The sequence below is a fragment of the Lagenorhynchus albirostris genome, chromosome 2 (genome assembly GCF_949774975.1).
Source record: "Lagenorhynchus albirostris chromosome 2, mLagAlb1.1, whole genome shotgun sequence".
In the NCBI taxonomy this organism is placed as follows: domain Eukaryota; kingdom Metazoa; phylum Chordata; class Mammalia; order Artiodactyla; family Delphinidae; genus Lagenorhynchus; species Lagenorhynchus albirostris.
In genome coordinates this window covers 69,372,302-69,390,663 of record NC_083096.1, presented here as the reverse complement: position 1 = coordinate 69,390,663, position 18,362 = coordinate 69,372,302, and the positions used below count along the sequence as shown (strand labels likewise).

Below are 18,362 nucleotides of genomic sequence, written 5' to 3'. Positions count from 1 at the left end.
AAAAGGGAAACTAGCATTGACTTGATACCCACAATGCACTAGGGACTTCGCTAGCACGCAAATTCTCTTTTAATTTTAAAAAACCTTGAGTGCAGTGGTTCTCAACCAGGGGCAATGTTGCCCCCAAGAGAACATTTGCCAATGTCTAGAGACATTTTTATTTTCACAACTAGGGGGTGCCCCTGGCATCTAGTGGGTAGAGGTCAGGGATGCTTCTAAACATCCTACAGTGTATAGGACAGGTCTTCACGATGAGAATTATTTGGCCCCAAATGTCAATAGTACTGAGGCTGAGAAACCCTACTTGAAGGACAGGCATGCTAATCTCATTTATACAGATGAGGAATCTGTAGTTCTGAGAAGCTACCTGTCATTCAAAATGAGATTTACACAGCTCTAAAGCCCTGCTCTTTGACCATGCCATAGTGATAGGAACAGTGATGGGTAAGAAAGATAAAGAACCAGGGCACTAATTGCTGCTCAAAGATATTTGTTGGAGGAATGAGTACAAGAGTGAACGACAACGGGGATACGAGGATGGGTGTGATCATCCTATTGCCACTCTGACACACGTCTTTGTCCTTGTTGCACAATCCAAAACAGAGTCAGGGTTACGATAATAAAGAAAATCAAATGGTGGGGGCTGGCCTCAAGTCGCTATGCTCGATCTCAGGAGGAGTCTGATGCCAGTGTCTGTGCCTCTAAATAGATGTAGAAGTACGGGGAGTCTGCTGACACACTCTCCTCCATCACCTTTTCTAAGCAGAGAGACAGACAGGAGGTTCTGAGCTGAGTTTGGGTGACCATTTATTCCCCTCTTCCTCCCAGAGGCTGAGCCCAGCTGTGGCCCCAGAGGAAGAGGAGAATCTGTTTCCCAGTTTCCACATTTTCTGTGAATTTGGAGTGGGACTGAGCCAGATTGATTCTGGGAAACCCTGAAAGTTCTGGGATGGAAAAGTTGAGACGAAAGAGGGTGGAAGGGGAGGAGTCAATGACAAAAACAACACTTCTTTTCACTTCCTCTTTTGGACTCCAGAATTTGTCTGTTCTCTGGGGTGGAATCTGTCAAGCCTCCAGAGAAGTCTGTGCCTGCTGTGCTGTGCTGTCAGAGGCAACCTGCTCGCTCCAGGAGGTGATGGGGATCCCCACGTTCCTAGCCCTCCCTGCTGCCAGGAGTGACCGAGCTGCCTGCACATCCTGCCATCCTTTGGGCCACATGCTACTGTGGACGGCTCTGCTATTCCTCGGTGAGGCAGGGTCCCCAGGAGGGGCAGTGGAGCAGGGACAGAGGCAGGCATGCTTTTCTCACTCAGCTGCTGTCACCTCGGTTGGGGCTGAGCTTGGGCAAGGATGAGGGCTGGGGCGGGAAGCACGTCAGGAAAGTCAGGAGGGTGAAGGCAGGCTGATGAAAATCAGATTCTGACAACCTTGCTGGCCTTGGCAAATTATGAAATTGGCAGAGTTCTTTTTAAAAAATTTTTATTTATTTATTTTTGGCTGAGTTGGATCTTTCTTGCTGCACACGGGCTTTCTCTAGTTGTGGAGAGCAGGGGCTACTCTTTGTTGTGGTGCGTAGGCTTCTCACTGCGGTGGCTTTTCTTGTTGCAGAGCATAGGCTCTAGGCGTGTGGGCTCAGTAGTTGTGGTGCATGGGCTCAGTAGTTGTAGCTCGCGGGCTCCAGAGCACAGGCTGAGTAGCTGTGGCGCACGGACTTAGTTGCTCCGCGGCATGTAGGATCTTCCTGGACAAGGGCTCAAACCCGTGTCCCCTACATTGGCAGGTGGATCCTTAACCACTGCGCCTCCAGGGAAGCCCAGCAGAGTTCATTTCTTTAAGTCTTTTGCCCAATTTCACTGTGCACCGAGGTCCCTGGTGCTCTGCCACCCCCCAGAGCAGAGCCAGCTGCGAGCAAAGCCTAGTGACCTAGACTTGAAGGACTAATGAGTGGCCAAGGTGTTTACCTTCCTTAGAAATTGTGTTTCACTGGGACCATATCGTAGGTGGGAGGGCTAATGCTGTCTTAGGCAAATAGGAGGTGGGGGGATCACATTGTGGTTGGGGGCAGTGGCTGCTCTCTGTGCTCCTGAAACCACTTCAGGCAGCAGAAGCCTATTCTCTTTATGTGAAAGGAGATCCCCCTGGGCAAAAGCACAGGAGGGTGTGGGTTATCCAGGGGATGGGGATCAGAGAATACATAAGCCAGGCAATTCTAGAATCAGTTGTGGGACCAGAGGAATCGTGCATCCTCCTTGCACTGCACAAACATGAGGATACGTCCTGTCACCGATCGAATAGAAAGACAGGATCTTAGGCTGCAATTGAGCGCTCCTTTCTGACCATGTTCTCAGCTGTGAGCTAGGGACCAGGGACTGATAGTGCTGGTGGGTGGAAGAGTCTAGGGAAGACCAAGTAGGGAAGCCTTATTGCCAGGAATGTCTCCCCAAGCTCAATTTCTAGAGTATCTACCCTCAAACGTGCTTCAGTATGGTCCCAGAGGACATGCAGCCACTTTCCAAGTTATGTACTATGGTCGATAGTAAAATCTGTTCATCTCTGGGAGCCTTGGCCCTCAATGCCGGATGATACTGGGACAGGAGGTGGAGGTGACGAAGAGAGAGTATCCTCCCACGAGCAGGATGAAATGGATGAAGCAGAATAGCATGAAAAAGGAGCACTGAACCACCTTACTTTTCGTATGGAGAAGCTGAGGCCTGGAGTAGTGGCATGCTTCCCTACCTCTGCTATAGTGATACCAATGTGACGCCTAGACAGGACTCCTGGGAGAGACTTTTGGAATTTTTATCCATTTGCCCTTTTGCTAAGTCACAAAGATTGACTCCATCTTTTCCATTCTCATCTGGGCTGCCATATTTAGGTCTTCATTGCTCAGTAACTCAATTTTTTCTTTTTCTTTCCTTTTTTTTTTTTGTTTGGGGTATGCGGGCCTCTCACTGTTGTGGCCTCTCCCATTAAATAAATGCTCCGTGCAGGCTCTGTTCTAGGACTTGGAGATTTATCACTGAACAAGAGAGACAGCCTTCCTGACCTAAAGCACAAGGTCTTTGCCTCCCTCACAGTGACAGTACTATACTGAGTATGAACATATTTAATATTCACTAGTATTTGTTGGATGAATACATGGAAGGTGCCTTCTCTCTACTTCTCTCATCTCTTACTTGTTTCTTCTCTTCCTCCTCCTCTTAGTCCTGCTTCTTTGCCCATTCCCTGCACTGCCACATTGTCACCCCTGCACACTCTGCTTTTCAGCGATCACTTCTGTGTCAATAATTTCCAAACCTATCTTTCTTGTTTGTGTCAAGTACAATTTCATATTTCCACCTGCTGGTTGGAGACCTCCAAATTGATTTGTCAGCTCAGAAACAAAACACATTCAAAATCCAGCTCTCATCTTCCCCTCACAAATGTCCTTCTCTTCCTAACATTTATATTTGTGTGAGCACAGCTAATGTTTTTCCCAGTCACCCATTTACAAAACCCTCATATCTCTTCAAGTGCCAAGTTCTCTCTCCCTCTTAAATTTCTCTCATGCCCGTGTCCTCATCTTTACGTTCTATTGTCAACGCAATTTTGGGCTCTCTTATCTCCCACCTAGATGGACTCAATGAATGATTTCCAGAGCATTGGCAAATAAAATTAATATGGCCACTGCCCTCTTTGAGCTTACATTCTACTGAGGGATAGAAACAGTAAATAAAGGAACACAAATGCATAAATATGAATTGGGAAATGGCAATGAAACTGTAAACAGGATACTCTGATAAGAACACTTGTTGTGGGGGACATGAGAGAACAGCCTACATTAACGGGATGATATGGCAAGAATTTTCTGAGGAAGTGTCTTTTAAGCTAGGACCTGAAGCATGATAAGAATTAAGCCATTTGAAGATACAAAGGAAGCAGATTTAAAGTAGAGGGATGGGCATACAGAAAAGCCCCAAGTTTGAAGAGGTCTGGTGTTATTGGAGCTCAATGAGTAGGGGAAGTATGGCTCGAGATGAGGCTGGACAGGTGAGCAGGGCTTGTGTCAGGTGTGGCCTTGTAAATATTTACATTTTATTTTCAGAGCAAAGGAAGAGCACTGAAGGCATGTAAGCAGGAGAGTGATATTATCTGATTTGTTATTTTAAAAATAACTCTAGCTTCTCTGTGGGGAATGAATTGTCGGGGGAGCAAAATAAGGGAAGAGATAAGTTGGGAGATGGGAGAAAGCTGCTGGTGACCTAAAATAGTGTGGACATGGACTGAAGCTGACACATTCAAGAATTAACTGGAAGCAGGATGATCACGACTTTACTGGTGCAAAGGCTGATGGGGTTTGGGAGAGAGAGGGGAATAAAAGAGGACTTGCAGTTTCCAGGCACGAGTACCTGGGCAGATGGTGAAGGTATACACTTATATGGGGGAACCTGGGAGAGAAATAGAACTGTGTCCACTTGATTTGACATTGAGATCATTGGTGATTTTAACAAGAAAAGTTTTAGTGGACTGGTGAGGGCAGAGTTCAAATTGCAGAGAATGAAACAGTGATTGGAAAGAGAAGAAATGACGACAGCCTTTGTAGAAAAAGAATTGAGAAATCAGGCTGGGAAAGGGAGCAGAAAAATAATTTTGGAATTATGTGTGGTGTCAAGTGAGATTTTTTCCTTTCAGTGAAAGATCCTGGAATATATTTATGTTGATAGGAAAGGTCCAGCTGAGATCGAGAAATGGGTGAGGCAGAGGAGAAAGGGAATAACAGAGAGAGGAAAATCCTTGAGCGGGTGAAAGGGAATGTGACCTAGGACAGAGACTGACCACAGATGGGAGGAGAGATGTCCCCAGTGAAAACCAAGAAAGGAAGATGGATAGAGATGCAATAGGTTAGATGATTTAGTTGGGGGAAGATGTGAGACCTCCTGTCTAACTGCGTTTGTTTTCTCTGTGAAGGATAAAGGAAGGCGTCATCTTTGAGTGAGACGGGACTGGAGGCAGAGGACTGGAAAGTTTGAGGAGTGAGGAAAATATGATTGTCCCTACCAAGAGCCGCAGAGCAAACGTACTAGAGAAAAGTGTCAGACGGCAGTTTAGTGTCCTTTTGAATATGGAGACAGTAGATTTACAGAGATACCAACCTGCCTGCTTATGTGGGAATTTCATTAACACACAGCTGCAGAAGTAAAGGCATGGACAACCCAGGTGGAACGTAATGCAGACAGAGACTGGCAAGAGAGTTAAGGGGATTTGCAAGGAGGTGATTATTTATAATGATGAATCATCATATCTAATGAGAAAGTAGGCTGATCTTTGCTTTCTCCCTTACAGCTCCTGTTGCTGGGAAACATGGTAAGTGTTCACCACATCCTCTCCCTCCCCCAGCTACCCTCTCTCTCTGCTCCCTGCACCGTCTCTGGAGGTGCTCTGGGTGCACCAGCAACCCAGGACTGAGGTAGAACCAGGAAAGAGTAATTGCTCCCACAAGATGCCCTGCCCCCTTCTCCTTCCTCCTTCCCTTCCTCCCAGGGAAGCCAGGGATGGGCAGCCACAGGGCACAGCCATTCTGTTTCTGTTCCGGTGAGACCTCACAGATTCTGTCACAGAAAATAACTGTCTTCTGTCTCAGTTGCCTTCCTCTCTCCAAACTAAATCACGAACCCAGGCCATTTTAGTTTCAGCCACATGCAAAATCACATGATTTGCTTAGGTTAACCCCATGGGTTGATAAATCCTCTACTTTGCATGTATCTGAAGGCTTCAGGGCCTGTTGCCTTGGACACAAATAGGAGATACCACTGGTTGCAGCTTGGTGGGATGAACACGGCTGGGCACTGCTTTCTCTGCACCACTAACCTCTCCACCTCCCAGGACTGGTAGTGGGATGGGGCTCTACGTGGGCCACTGAACGCAGGGCTCCCTAGACTGGCCTGCCAGCCTTTCTCCTCTTTCTTATTCTTCTGAGGCCACAGAGACTCCTCTGTGCTTGGGTGTCAGGACAGGTCTATTCTAAAGGAGAAAGAATGGGGACTTCCCTGGTGGTCCAGTGGTAAAGAATCTGCCTTACAATGCTAGGGACGCAGGTTTGATCCCTGGTCAGGGAACTAAGATTCCCACATGCTGCAGGGCAACTAAGCCCACACAACTAGTGTCCACAGGCCACAAACTGCAGAGCCCACCTGCCCTGGAGCCTGCGTGCCACAACTAGAGAAGAGAGAACCCACACGCCATAACTAGAAAGAAGCCGGCGCACCACAACGAAAGATCCCACGCTGCAAAAAATATCCCTCATGCCGCAACTAAGACCCGACACAGCCAAAAAAATAATAAATATATCTTTTTTTTTGTTCTGACTTCTTCCATTCTTTTTTTAAAAGGTGTATTTATTTCTTTTTATTTAGATATAAATATATCTTAAGGAAAAAACAAACTAATAAGAAGCTGCTATATAAAAAATAAATAAAATTCTAAAATTAAAAAAATAATACACTGTAAGGATACATTGTACAACAGGATATAGCCAATATTTTATAAAAACTATAAATGGAGTATAACCTTTAAAAATTGTGAATCACTTTATTGTATACCTGTAACTTATATAATATTGCACAGCAACTATATGAATAAAAATTTTTATTCCAAAGAAAAAAAGAAAGAATGGAAGAAGTCAGAACAGAAACGTGGTGTCTGGCTCTCAGCCTGGCACCTCCACCAGATGTCCCCATTTGTCTTGTTCCAGATGTGGAGAGAGTTTATCCACTAGTGTCCAAATGCCTCAGCTTACAGGGAAGGAAAGTGATTCCCCAAAGGATGTATGTGTAGTGTGTGTGTGTGTGTGTGTGTGTGTGTGCGCGCGTGTGTGTGTGTGCGCGCGTGTGTGTTTGCTTGCCCCCTCTCCCATTCCCCTACCTTTTGTCCTCTCCCCTGGGGAGGAGGCAAGCTCCCTGAGAGAACCTGGGTTCCTGCGGGCCCCTGTTTGGGCTGCACGAGTTGGAGGAACTGCCTTCGGTTGCACAAGAGTTCTGGGTTGGGCTCCTCTCTTGATGTCTCCAGCATGGCCACAGTTTTCCATCATCTGAGATTTGGGGTCTGCTTAGGCCCTTGGGGTCCCTTTCCTTATGCTGCCTTCTCTCTCTGCCCCTCAGCAGGTCTCCCAAAGGCTGTGGTGAACATTCAGCCTGCGTGGATCAATGTGCTCAAGGAGGATTACGTGACGCTGATGTGTCAGGGGACCAACTTGTATGAAGGCAACCTCACCCTGTGGTTCCATAATGGGAGCTTCATCCAGAGCCAGAACCAGTCCAGCTATAGCTTTAAGGCCAGCAGCAATGACAGCGGAGACTACAGGTGTCAGAGAGAGCAGACCAGCCTCAGCGACCCTGTGCATCTGTACGTGACTTCCGGTCAGTGGAGGAAGGCCTGGGAGAGTCTGGGAGAGCAAGGATAGAAGACATCTGCTTACATGGCAGAGGTTTTTCGGAAAGGGGAATTGCCTGCTTACTGGGAAGCATGGCTGTGAGTTGTTTGAAGGGGTTTTGTCCACTGATTTCCCTTTTCATGCACCCCATTGCTTAGTATGTGTGGTGAGGTGGAAGTTCCTAAGAGATTTCTCAGAATATGTTGGGCTCTGTTGTCTCGGTGCTGACTGGGCAAGAAGGTAACAAGGCCACTGACAGGCAGGTGGGTATGAGAGAAGCAGAAGGAAATCCCTAGTTCATAGAAATCCTTCCATTTTTATGGCAGAGTCAGATGCACAGACAGACCACAACTGAATCCTAGCCCTGGAAATTATAGCCACGTAAACATGAGATTCCATTTACCTTTGAGCTTTGGTTTCCTTATCTGCTCAGTGGAGATACTCTGCCTCCCCCATCAGGTCCCGGTGAGAATCAGCATTTCCCTGCCCCCCTGCCCTCTGTTCAACTTGAGGTGAAAGTTGTTTGTTTGTTTCTTTCTTTTTTTTTTTTTTTTTCGGTACGTGGGCCTCTCACTGTTGCAGCCTCTCCCGTTGCGGAGCACAGGCTCCGGACGCGCAGGCTCAGCGGCCATGGCTCACGGGCCCAGCCGCTCCGCGGCATGTGGGATCTTCCCGGACCAGGGCACGAACCCATGTCCCCTGCCTCGGCGGGCGGACTCTCAACCACTGTGCCACCAGGGAAGCCCGAAAGTTGTGTCTTAACCACCTTTTATATCCAGCCCTAGGCACGGGACAGGGCTTAATAAATGTTTGCTGAACAGATCAATGATCCTCCAAAGCTCCTGGCAAGAAATACGTTCTCCATAGAGGAAAGCTGCAGTGTGATTATGATGAATATTGTCAGTGCTATTCTTCACTTAGTCCCCTTCCCTCACCCAATTCTCAAATTCTCCTCAAAGGTATCTAGGCCCAGTGGGCCTGCAGCTCCAGGCCTGCTATCTCTACCCTCCGTGCTCAGCAGGAAAAGACAGTCCTGGAGGGAAGCCCCAGAGGCCTGGCAGGGCCTCAACCTCAGTGCTCCTCCTCTCTAGGAGGGGGTGGCAAGTTCCCACCCGACCAGCAGGCGCGTTGACAAGGAGCCCTGGCACATGAGGTGGCACCACCCTGAAGGACCCAGGTGAAGAGCTAGAAGGCCTGGAGCCAGAGCACCAGCCATGGGGACCCTGAACCACTGTCATGGAGACTAGAGTCAACAGAATGCCGACTGCACCAGTGGGAGTCCCGACTCAGGTGGTAGCGCTCGTTCCCAGACAGCTCAGTGCCACGGTATGAACAGCAGGCAGAACAGGCCCTGCAGGGGCAGCTCCGTGGGCCTCAGTATCTCCAGCAGTTCGTGTCCAGCAGCAGCTCAGCAGGCCCGGCTGCATAGCCTGGCTGCTATCTAGCGGCCACACGGCAGGCCAGCTCCCCCAGACACCAGCGCAGCGAGCAGCTGAGCACCACCCAGGCCTCAGTCAATCTGGCCACAGCATCAGCCTCCCAGCTCACCAGCCAATCCCGGAGTGAACTCTCCCAGCGTCACCACTGTGACCCAATCTGTGCTACTGGGGAACACCACCTCCTCCCCCTCAACCTCCCCCCCAGGTCCAGATGTATCCAAGACCACAGCTGGGAAACCTATTCCAGGTAAACCAGACCTTGGCCCAGCATGTGCCTCTAGCTTCTCAACTCATCCTGATGCCTATTAGGGCAGTGGCAGTAGTCCAGCAGGAGGGGCTGTCTGCTCAGGCTGCTGGAGGCCATGTAGATGCAGTTTAGGTAGAGAACTTGGCACTGAGGAGCAACAGGCTTAGCCCAAAGCTCCACCCAGAAAGCTATTCCCCTGTTTAGCCTCCCCCAGGCCTCTAGCCAGGCCCTAGCTGTGGCTCAGGCTCCCTGTAGGGCCTCAGGCTAGTTCTTCAGCCTTAGTCCAGCTGGTGGGGGCAGTGGGAAGAGCAGGCAGAAGTGGCCACCCACCTGGGCCTTTGGCTCAGTGGCCCTCCTCAGGAATAGGTGATGCTTGGAGCCATCCCAGGAGAGGCACGGGAGTGGTGGAGCCCTTGCCTGCATCCCAAACATGGACCCTGCTGCAGCTCCTCTGCCATCACCCATGCTAAGATCCAGGGCAAGTGCCACAGGGGTCAAGAGGACTCTAGCTGGGGTTCAGAGAATTCCAGTCACGGTAAAGAACTCTCTCCAATGTCCCTGGGCCTTTATCGGTGAGAGCTGGACATGGGGCATGTGACCCAGGAACCTCCATACAGCTGTGCCTCCACCAGCACTCATGGCATCAACCCTGTGTTCCTGTCCAGTAATCTTAGCCACTGGAGTGCAGAGGAGGTGTATGAGTTTATTGCTTCTCTACAAGGCTTCCAGGAGATTGCAGAGGAGTTTTGTTCCCAGGAGATGGATGGAAAGGCCGTTTTTTGACTTAAAGAACACCTCATGAGTGCCGTGAACACGAAGCTGGGCCCTGCCCTCAAGATCTGCACCAAGAAATTGTCCTCGAGGAGACCTAAGGTGGCCCTCGTGCACAAACCAGCCTAAGGCTGACACTTCCACTGTCCAGGTTACAACCTGGTACCAGTAGAGATTTTGCTGAGAAGAAAGTGCTGTTCCAATGATGTGCACCTTCAGTAGAGGGGATTACCCAGACAGGGAGGAGAACTGCAAGAATTGGTTGCTGGCGCTACATGGAAGCAGCTTTGACATTTTCTCCGGGTTCTACTCCATTAAAAAAAATCTTCACGTGCTCCCCTGGTGGCGCAGTGGTTGAGAGTCCGCCTGCCGATGCGGGGGACACGAGTTCGTGACCTGGTCCGGGAAGATCCCACATGCCGCGGAGCGGCTGGGCCCGTGAGCCATGGCCGCTGAGCCTGCGCGTCCGGAGCCTGTGCTCCGCAACGGGAGAGGCCACAACAGTGAGAGGCCCGCGTACCGCAAAAAAAATATATATATATCTTCACAATTCTCAGCATTCCCACCTACCCCAATCCAACCTTTATAAAAGAGGCAGCCTAGGGAACCAGGACTGCTCACCTAATCCTGGAGTGGAATGTCTAGCCAGGGCCTGAGTTCCTCAAGAGGAGGGATACACAGGATGGTATGGGAGGAAATGGGTGGAACGCAGGGGTGCCTCCCCAGTGGGAGAGGTGGGGTTTTCCAGCTTGTGTGACCCAAGTAGCAAGATGTGGTGCTCCCCACCTTCCCTGTGGATTGTCCCACTGTAGCCGTGGCCCAGAGTTTTCTCTTTGTTGTCACTCCGACCCTCAGTATTGAGCATTTTCACCTGCATTTGCGGCAGGCTCAGCAGCCAGTGTAGAGACTGTTTTGGCATCATTCCGATCTGCTGAAGGGGCTAAGCGTGGTTGACTGTCACACGTATGGCTGTTGTCATTTCTTTCTCATGTCCTGACTCCCTTCCAACGTATCTGTTGGTTTCTACCCTTTCTTTCCAATTCCAACTCTACTCTGTCCTATAGCTTTTGGAAAAAGGAGTGTGTGGGCTGAGGTCAGATTATAAGTACCCACCTTAGCCTCTATTCCCTATACGACAAAGAAAGGAAATATCTTTTTCCTCAGTAAAAGGATGAAAATCGGGGGAAAAAAGTACACAGCAGGCTAATGGCCCACCCGTGTCACTGCTGCCAAAGTCCCTGCTGAAGTGAAATGCCATATTTACTAACATGCACCAAATAAGCTAACATTTGTTAGATGTCCGTGACTTTCCCCAAAGACACTTGACTCTGCTGTGTTCCCCCCACATGTTGTCTCCTATGTCAGACTGGGTCCTTCCCTCCCTCCCTCCCTCAGGGAAGGGACTGTACTCCTGGGTCTCCTGTATCCTTCCTGCAGAACGAAGCCTGTCGGGTAGGACAGGAACAGGAAGACAAGCATATGCTGAGCACCTACTGTGTGCCAGGAACTACTGTAGATAGCTAATGGTGTTATTGTGACTCTTTTCACATACGAGGAAACGGAGGCCCAGAAGAGTTAAACTATTTGCCCAAGATCACAGAGCTCATACATGATGGAGCTAGAATTACAGAGCAGGGGTGTCTGATTCCAAACTTAAGCTCTGCCCTCCACACACAGTGGCCCACCAGTAAGGATGGTCTGGGTCTCGGATTTGAGTGAAGACCTCCTGGGTCCTGGGGTCCCTTTGTGTCTTTCAGACTGGCTGCTGCTCCAGACCCCTAGCCTCGTGTTCCAGGAAGGGGAGCCCATCGTGCTGAGGTGCCACAGCTGGAGAAACAGTTCTCTGAATAAGGTCATATTCTTCCAGAATGGAAAATCCAAGACGTTTTCCCATCTGCGTTCCAACTTCTGTATCCCACAAGCAAACCTCAGTCACAGTGGCGAGTACCACTGCACGGGATTTATCGGGCAGACGGTGTACTCATCACAGCCTGTGACCATCACTGTCCAAGGTGGGAACTCTGTGCAGATGAAAGGAGGGGAGAAGAGGGGTTAGACATTTAGGGGTAAGGTCACATGGACCTACAGGGAGATCTGAGCAAACCTGGGCTCTGGGGCAAAGGGCAGGGGCATGGCACCTTGCTAAGTGCTGGCCAGAGCTCGGAGCCCTCAGCTTCCAGGTGATAGGTGACAAGGCTGTTGTTCCTCTTTGAAATATAGGCCCCATCACACCAAGCCCAGCAGTGGAACAGAGCTCTCTCATTGGTGCAGAAGTTCTCTAAGCGCCTGGACATTCCTAAGAGCTGAGGTTTTCCTAATTTCTTCTCATGTCTCATGATATGTCCATTCACTCTCAAAGACATGGCATGTCCTTGACAGTTCAAGGCTCTGCTGGGTACAGTGGTGGAAGCGTCAGGTTCACCCTCCCTGCCATCCCCGAGGGGCTAAGAGGAACCCTTCCCTCTGCCTTACACACTCAACAGCGTGCCTTCATTAGATTAGCAGAGAAACGTGGGTATGGGAGAGGCACAAGCCCAGTTCCAGAAATCCTGTGCAGGTGAGGTGGAGGGGGGAAGTGAGTGTTGTGTTGGAGGAGGGACAGGACGCCTGTGTTTCCCAGGGTCCAGCTGGAGCAACTCCTTGTCGGTGACGATAGCAGTGGCTGTAGTCGCTTGGATTGCTGCAATGGCTATTGCTGGAACCATAGTAGCCTGGTTCTGCCTCAGGCGAAAGATTTCAGGTTTGTGCCTCCCCTCGGTCCCTCTTGTTATCACTTCCTACTTAGTCAAGGCCCTAACCCCAAACATTGCTAGAACCCTTATCTTTGGGCTAGAGCATCCTTAGCATTCAAATACAGTCCCATATTTTATTCATTCATTCATTTAACAGGCCTGAACAAACTTGCTTATGTGTCAAGCACTGTGATAGACTCTGTGGATGATGCCAGGATAAAGATGTTCAGTCTCTGTCCTCAGGGAGTTCATAATATTGTGGGAAAGACTGAAATGCAAATAGATCAGTATAATTAGAGGGGATAAGACCAGTATTAGAGAGCGCAAAGGCTGTGACGGGGGACAGAAGAGCTGGCGCAAGCCAGCATGGGCCGGGGCAGTTAGAGAAGGCTTCACAGGAATGCAGTGTTGTGTCGCGACTGAAGCACACCGGGTGGGGCCAGACTGCCTGAGCTTAAATCCCAGCTCCTCGGCTCACCAGCTGGATAACGTTGGGTGAGTTAGGCAATATGTGGAGAAGATGGAGTTGGTGTATTAATTTAAGAATGTGCAGATCATGACCTGCTGAGAGAGGAGGCACAAGCCACCCACATGGGCTTGGCAGCTCCCTCAGCATCTGATTTCACTTCCCAGATTGGGGAAGTGAAAACCCCGGGGTCATTTTGATTGAAAGTGCAGTTTCGGTACGCTCACGCAAAGGAAGTGGAGTCACAAGACTTGCTACTTACAGATCCCAGAAATGGGAAAGGGGGTGGCAGTCCTCTGTCCCCGGTCATGGGTGAGCAGGAGAGAGAGAGCAGTGTAGCAAGCAGCTAGTACTTATGAAGTGATTGGGGCGGAGGACACTATTTTGCGGGCTTAACGCTAAGGGGTTATTTTAAAAGGTGCCCCAGGAAAAGCAAAGCGAGAACTGATGGCGGGAGTCCTAAATTCAAGTCCTTATCTCAAATGTTCCGATTCTGGGTGTAAGCAGGTTATCATGCTGTAAAATGCCTAGGCGGCAACTCAGGAAAACAAAGTTGTTTTTTCAGGAAAATAAACGTTGTTTTTCTCATCACATTCAACTTCTCTGTGCCTCAGTTTCTTCATCTGAAAAATGAGGCCACGAATAGAACCTACTTCACAGGGTTATGAGGGTGAATGAGTCGGCAGCTAGAGGACAGCAAACATCACATAGTATAAGTTGTTATCGTTATGGAGGAGGTGATGTTTGAGGGTAGCAGTTGACCAGGCAAAGAGGATTAGAAGAGCATTCCAGGCGTGGGGGCCAAGACATGGAAATGAGAAGCATTGTGGCTAGGATGGGGATCATGGAAGAGTAAGGAGGTTGCTGTAGGCAGTTTGATGCCATTGAAGCCATAAATTACGAGGCAGAAAAAAAGGAGAGATGAAGCAGGGCAGAAGGATGTATTCCAGGTCATGGAATCCACGTAGGCTACCTTTGAAGAACTAAGCTGTATTCCAAAGGGGTTGGCAAGAGCACAGGAGGGCCGTAACCACGTCTCCTTGTTCTGCGCTCTCCCCCGTCCGCGCCCCGCCAGCACCTAGCACAGGCTTGCCCCGCAGCAAGATGGTCAATAAACATTTGTTCACTGACTGATCAGCTGAAGAACTTCAACTCTCGGAAAGCAGCCTCCTTCCCCCTTAGTACTAACATTAAAGAGCGGAGAGAGAAGGGAAGGTGTCCTCCTACAAATCTAATAAGCAAATGGTCACGATTCATAACACTGAAAAGCTAGCTTGCTGGTGAGAGAAAGTGCTAAAGATATCCAGATACAGAGAAAGTAAAAGGGAGAAAAGACTCAGAGCCATTGACAAAGAGAAAATAATACTGCTAATACCTCACAAAGCACTTTGCAGTTGGTTCATAGCCAAGACCTCAGTTACTGATGACAAGTAAATATAGAGATTCAGGGAGAGACACCGAGAGGAAGAAAGAGGTGCTTTTTAAAAGGCAGAGCAAGCTTAAGAAAGATGCAATAGAATGGCCTTTCTGACAGTCCCAGGAGTCCCTACTGTTAACCTAGCCAACTTACATCTCTCTAGACCAGCCCTTGTACAGGCTAGAGCAGTCCCTGGGGAGTGGGGAGGAGAGGAGGTGTCTGTGTGGAAGAAGGGTGTGTGTTGGTTCTAACCCAATCTTACCTCTGGTCGTCCTTGGTCCTGAAGACTCAGGTCCTACCCCATAATCCTACTAACCTCCTATGTGCCCCTCCTAGCCCTCCCAGGAACCCTTGAACACAGGGAAATGGGAGAGACCCTCCCTGAGGAACCAGGTGAGTGCAGCTCCCGCTCTGGGGGCTCAATGACACCCTGTCTTGTGCATCAAGAAGCTGCTTGTGTGAGTTCTGCTGGGAGCACAGGAGAGGGAGGGGGCAGTGGGCAGAGGGCAGGGGCTCAAATCTCTTGGTCAGTTCTGAGACTAACTCCTGGGCCTAAAGAGGACCTCACTGGAGACAAGGAGAAGATGAACACCTGTCCTAGATAGAGAGGCGAGGGCCTTGTCCGAGTTTCTGGGGTCAGAACTGCTGGGGATTTTTCCAGAGCAGGACATCAGAGATACTTAGGTCTTTCTGTGAAGCTTTGGAAGAGCTGGCAGAGGACTGGGGTTAGACGCTGTAAGACTAAGGCAAATAGAATTAAGGGGATAAAATTCTAGAGGAAAGGAGAAGAGCCCTAAGGAATAAAACCTAGATTTGCTGCAGAGTCTGTCTCTGTGGAATGATTGGGTAAGGGTACCAGGGCTCAGCTCTTAGTGGAACATTAAGAGGAGATTTCGGCCTGAGAAAGTTCTGGGGTACCACGTGCATTAGTGGGCTTTACTCTGTGGGCAAATCTTGGTTCTAATGCCCACTCGTGTAGGCTTATTAAAACGCAGGCCTGGCCCTAGCTCTGTCACTATCATAAAATGGAATCTTGAGTGTCATTCCCGCTCTTGGGGTTTAGTCACCTCATTGAGGAGATGAGTGGGTTGGCCTGGGTGATCTCTAAGCCCTTCCAGACCTGACATTCTGAAAGTCAGTGACCATCCAAGCCCTGGCCCAAGTGGGAATGTGTTAAAGGAGCAGTAATATTCCAGGCGACTTCCTGACTGCAGTTAAAGCCAGAGCACGAAGGAAACGGCAGCTTTCTCTGGGGACTCCCAGACAGCAGAAACGGACAGGAAAAAGCAGCCTTCGAGGACTCCACCTCAGATGGCTGGAGTATGACTCAGAGCAGAGCCAACAGGTTTGAGAGCTTGAGCAAAATGGCACAGCTGTCCGGCTGCGCTTTGAGCAAGGCCCCTATGTCCTGTGGCCAGGCCAAATGGGGATATGGACCAGAGTCTTCACCAGGGCCAAAGTGCTGTAGAAAAAAGTGCAAACACAAGTGGATTAGCCATTTTGATGTTTGCTTCTACCTACACCGGCATAAATATATTTCACAAGGCATTTATTTCGCAGGAAGGCACTGGGGCTGATGGTTTCCCAAAAGGCACAGCTAAGTTGCCGGGATGGTTGAGGGATGCATTAGAAGGAGAATTCAGGACGTGGTTTGTTCCAGAAGCTGGAGCATGGCACACAGGGACTCATTGTGTCCTGGAGATGAATGAAGACACTAGATGCATTGTCTCAGACTCCCTCCCCACTTCCTGAGGAATGCTGCTTTGCAGTTACTGAGGCTGCTTTTCACACTGGCAAAGTGAGTTTATTGGCAAAAACACGAGGACATTTGGATGTGTCTTAGATCTTTACCAGGGAGAGTACTGGCTGGGTTGCTTGCTTCCTTCTTTCTTTTCCTCCAGCCTCCCTTGCTCACTCTCACCCTCATGCTTTCTTTCTTTATGAGATCAGGGAGTGTCAGATTCTTCAAAGTTCCAACAGAGATATACTACATCTGGCCAATGTGGAAAGGCCACCATCTGTGGCTGGCAAACATCTGGATTACTTCACTCTAATACCAACACCCCCATCTCCTCCCCAGTATATCTCAGATCCCCGAAGCTGCCTGGTTGCTTTGAGGAAAACTCAGTGATCCTCTGAAATGAGTGCAGCACAAATGAGCGCCTCCCTCTGCTAGTGTGGCCCGTGCGGGAGGCCATGTCTGGGATACCAAGGGTGGGTGGGGGATGAAGCTTTTGGCCTGCAGGCCTGAGTTGGGGATCAGTGGTCCTCGCCTCAAGCCTGGTCTGGGCCTCAAGCAGCAGCGCGGGTAGGCAGTGCCCCCGCTGATCTCTGTTCTTTTTGCCCACAGCCAATCTCGCTGATGCTGAAGAGGCTGCCAAAATGGAGGTGAGCCATCCCAGCCACATGCTTCTCCTTCTCCTTCTCCCCTGCCGCTTCTTCTGTTGCCTTCATTCTTGTGACCTCTCTGTGGATCCCCATTGCTCCTTTCTGCTTTCTCTAGGCTGAGAATACAGTCACCTATTCACTTCTCTCGTATCCGGAAGTTGCAGAGGAAGAAACAGAGTCGTCGGTTTACCAGAACCACATTTAGTTTTCATTTTCTTGCCTGGGACTTGGGGAAGAGAATCAGAGAGGCCAAGATCTGGTGTCTTCTGTCCTGAATTCCTCTGAAGGAGGAGAAGAGGATGCTGCAGTTCTAAAGGAGAATGACTCTTCCAGAGTTATCTATGTGAATCCTAAAACTCCCTGTTTTGAAAGCCACAGACGATATGGTCTCAGATAACTGAATGCTGATTTCTTCTGTGCTTAGCACTTCTCGCCATCAGGACTCTTCTGTTATATATCCACAAAGCCAGTGAAAATTACCTTTATTAAGAGATTGTAGAAACATGGGAAATGCTTATGTTACAGGTTACATGAGAAAAATTAGATAAGTATGTATGGTTTCAAAAATGTTGAGATAGACTAACATATGCCAATATATTAAAAGTGATTGTTTCAGGGTGGTGGAATTATTGGTGCTTTTCATTTTCTCTGTTAATTTTTCTGTACAGATCATATATTACTTTTATAATAAAATACTACACTAACAACATTACCTTTTAAACACTGTACCAGTTGGAGTGTAGACTGATTCGGGGTCTGTTTCTTTTCAATGGGAAGAATCTTGGGAAGGTAGTAATGGGTAGGAAGTGAAGGAGAGAAAAGATTTGGAGTGTAGGACGAGTACCCCTCTTCTAAAAACTGAATATCCGTCTTCCAATGAATTTGTGTTCTTGTTTTCATGTCTCCTTCCCCTTCCTCCCACGGCAAATAAACACCAGTTCTCAGGAAGCCAAACTTCAGATGAGTCCTCAGTGGAGACTGCTGACTCTGCCCTGCTGTTCTCCTATTATAGTTAACAGAAGGATGCGAACTTCTCAGAGAAGTTCCCGGTAGGTTAGAAACGTGACTGACAGCTTCGTTGGGACTTTGGTTGGTGCCCTTGGAGAGGGCTCCTTTTCCTGGGAGTCTAAGAGCTTCACTGTGCAACATTCTTGCAATCAGGATTTAGCAGCTTCCTTTGTTGGGTATTTTCCATAGCTTTCTATAATACTCACATATTGTATTTCATACTCACATATCATTATAATAATAAGGAATAGTAATTGCAATTGCTGGGTTGTTGAGGAGCTTACTTTATGCCAAACTACATGCTTTAGAATTAGAGCGTTTAAGAGTATTAGCCATTCATAGTTCTTCTTTTGCGACTTTCTTGTTCACATACTCATGCCCATTTTTATAGTAACCATGTATGTCCCTTTATTTATATATTACATGGTAGCAATAATAATAATTTACTTATTTTTTACTTAATAATTTACTTAAAATTTACTTAAT

General features: G+C 48.7%; 1 protein-coding gene across 4 annotated transcripts; it reads left to right on the top strand.

Moving 5' to 3' along the window:
• The first annotated feature begins 1,038 nt into the window (after positions 1-1,038).
• On the top strand, positions 1,039-17,581 carry LOC132511379 (low affinity immunoglobulin gamma Fc region receptor II-like). 4 transcript variants are annotated; one of them, XR_009537609.1, is made up of 8 exons: positions 1,039-1,247; positions 5,323-5,343; positions 7,137-7,394; positions 11,623-11,877; positions 12,486-12,605; positions 16,144-16,278; positions 16,831-16,868; positions 16,984-17,064. XR_009537609.1 is itself a non-coding variant. In XM_060134555.1 (7 exons), the coding sequence occupies exons 1-7, from the start codon at positions 1,136-1,138 to the stop codon at positions 17,071-17,073; spliced, it is 891 nt and encodes a 296-aa protein (XP_059990538.1). In that variant the 5' UTR covers positions 1,039-1,135; the 3' UTR covers positions 17,074-17,581. The 4 variants fall into 4 exon arrangements, 3 of the variants coding, with proteins under 3 accessions (XP_059990538.1, XP_059990531.1, XP_059990550.1); XM_060134555.1 differs by lacking the exon at positions 16,144-16,278 and having other exon boundaries at positions 7,140-7,394; positions 16,984-17,581; XM_060134548.1 differs by lacking the exon at positions 16,144-16,278 and having other exon boundaries at positions 16,984-17,581.
• The last annotated feature ends 781 nt before the right edge of the window (positions 17,582-18,362 follow it).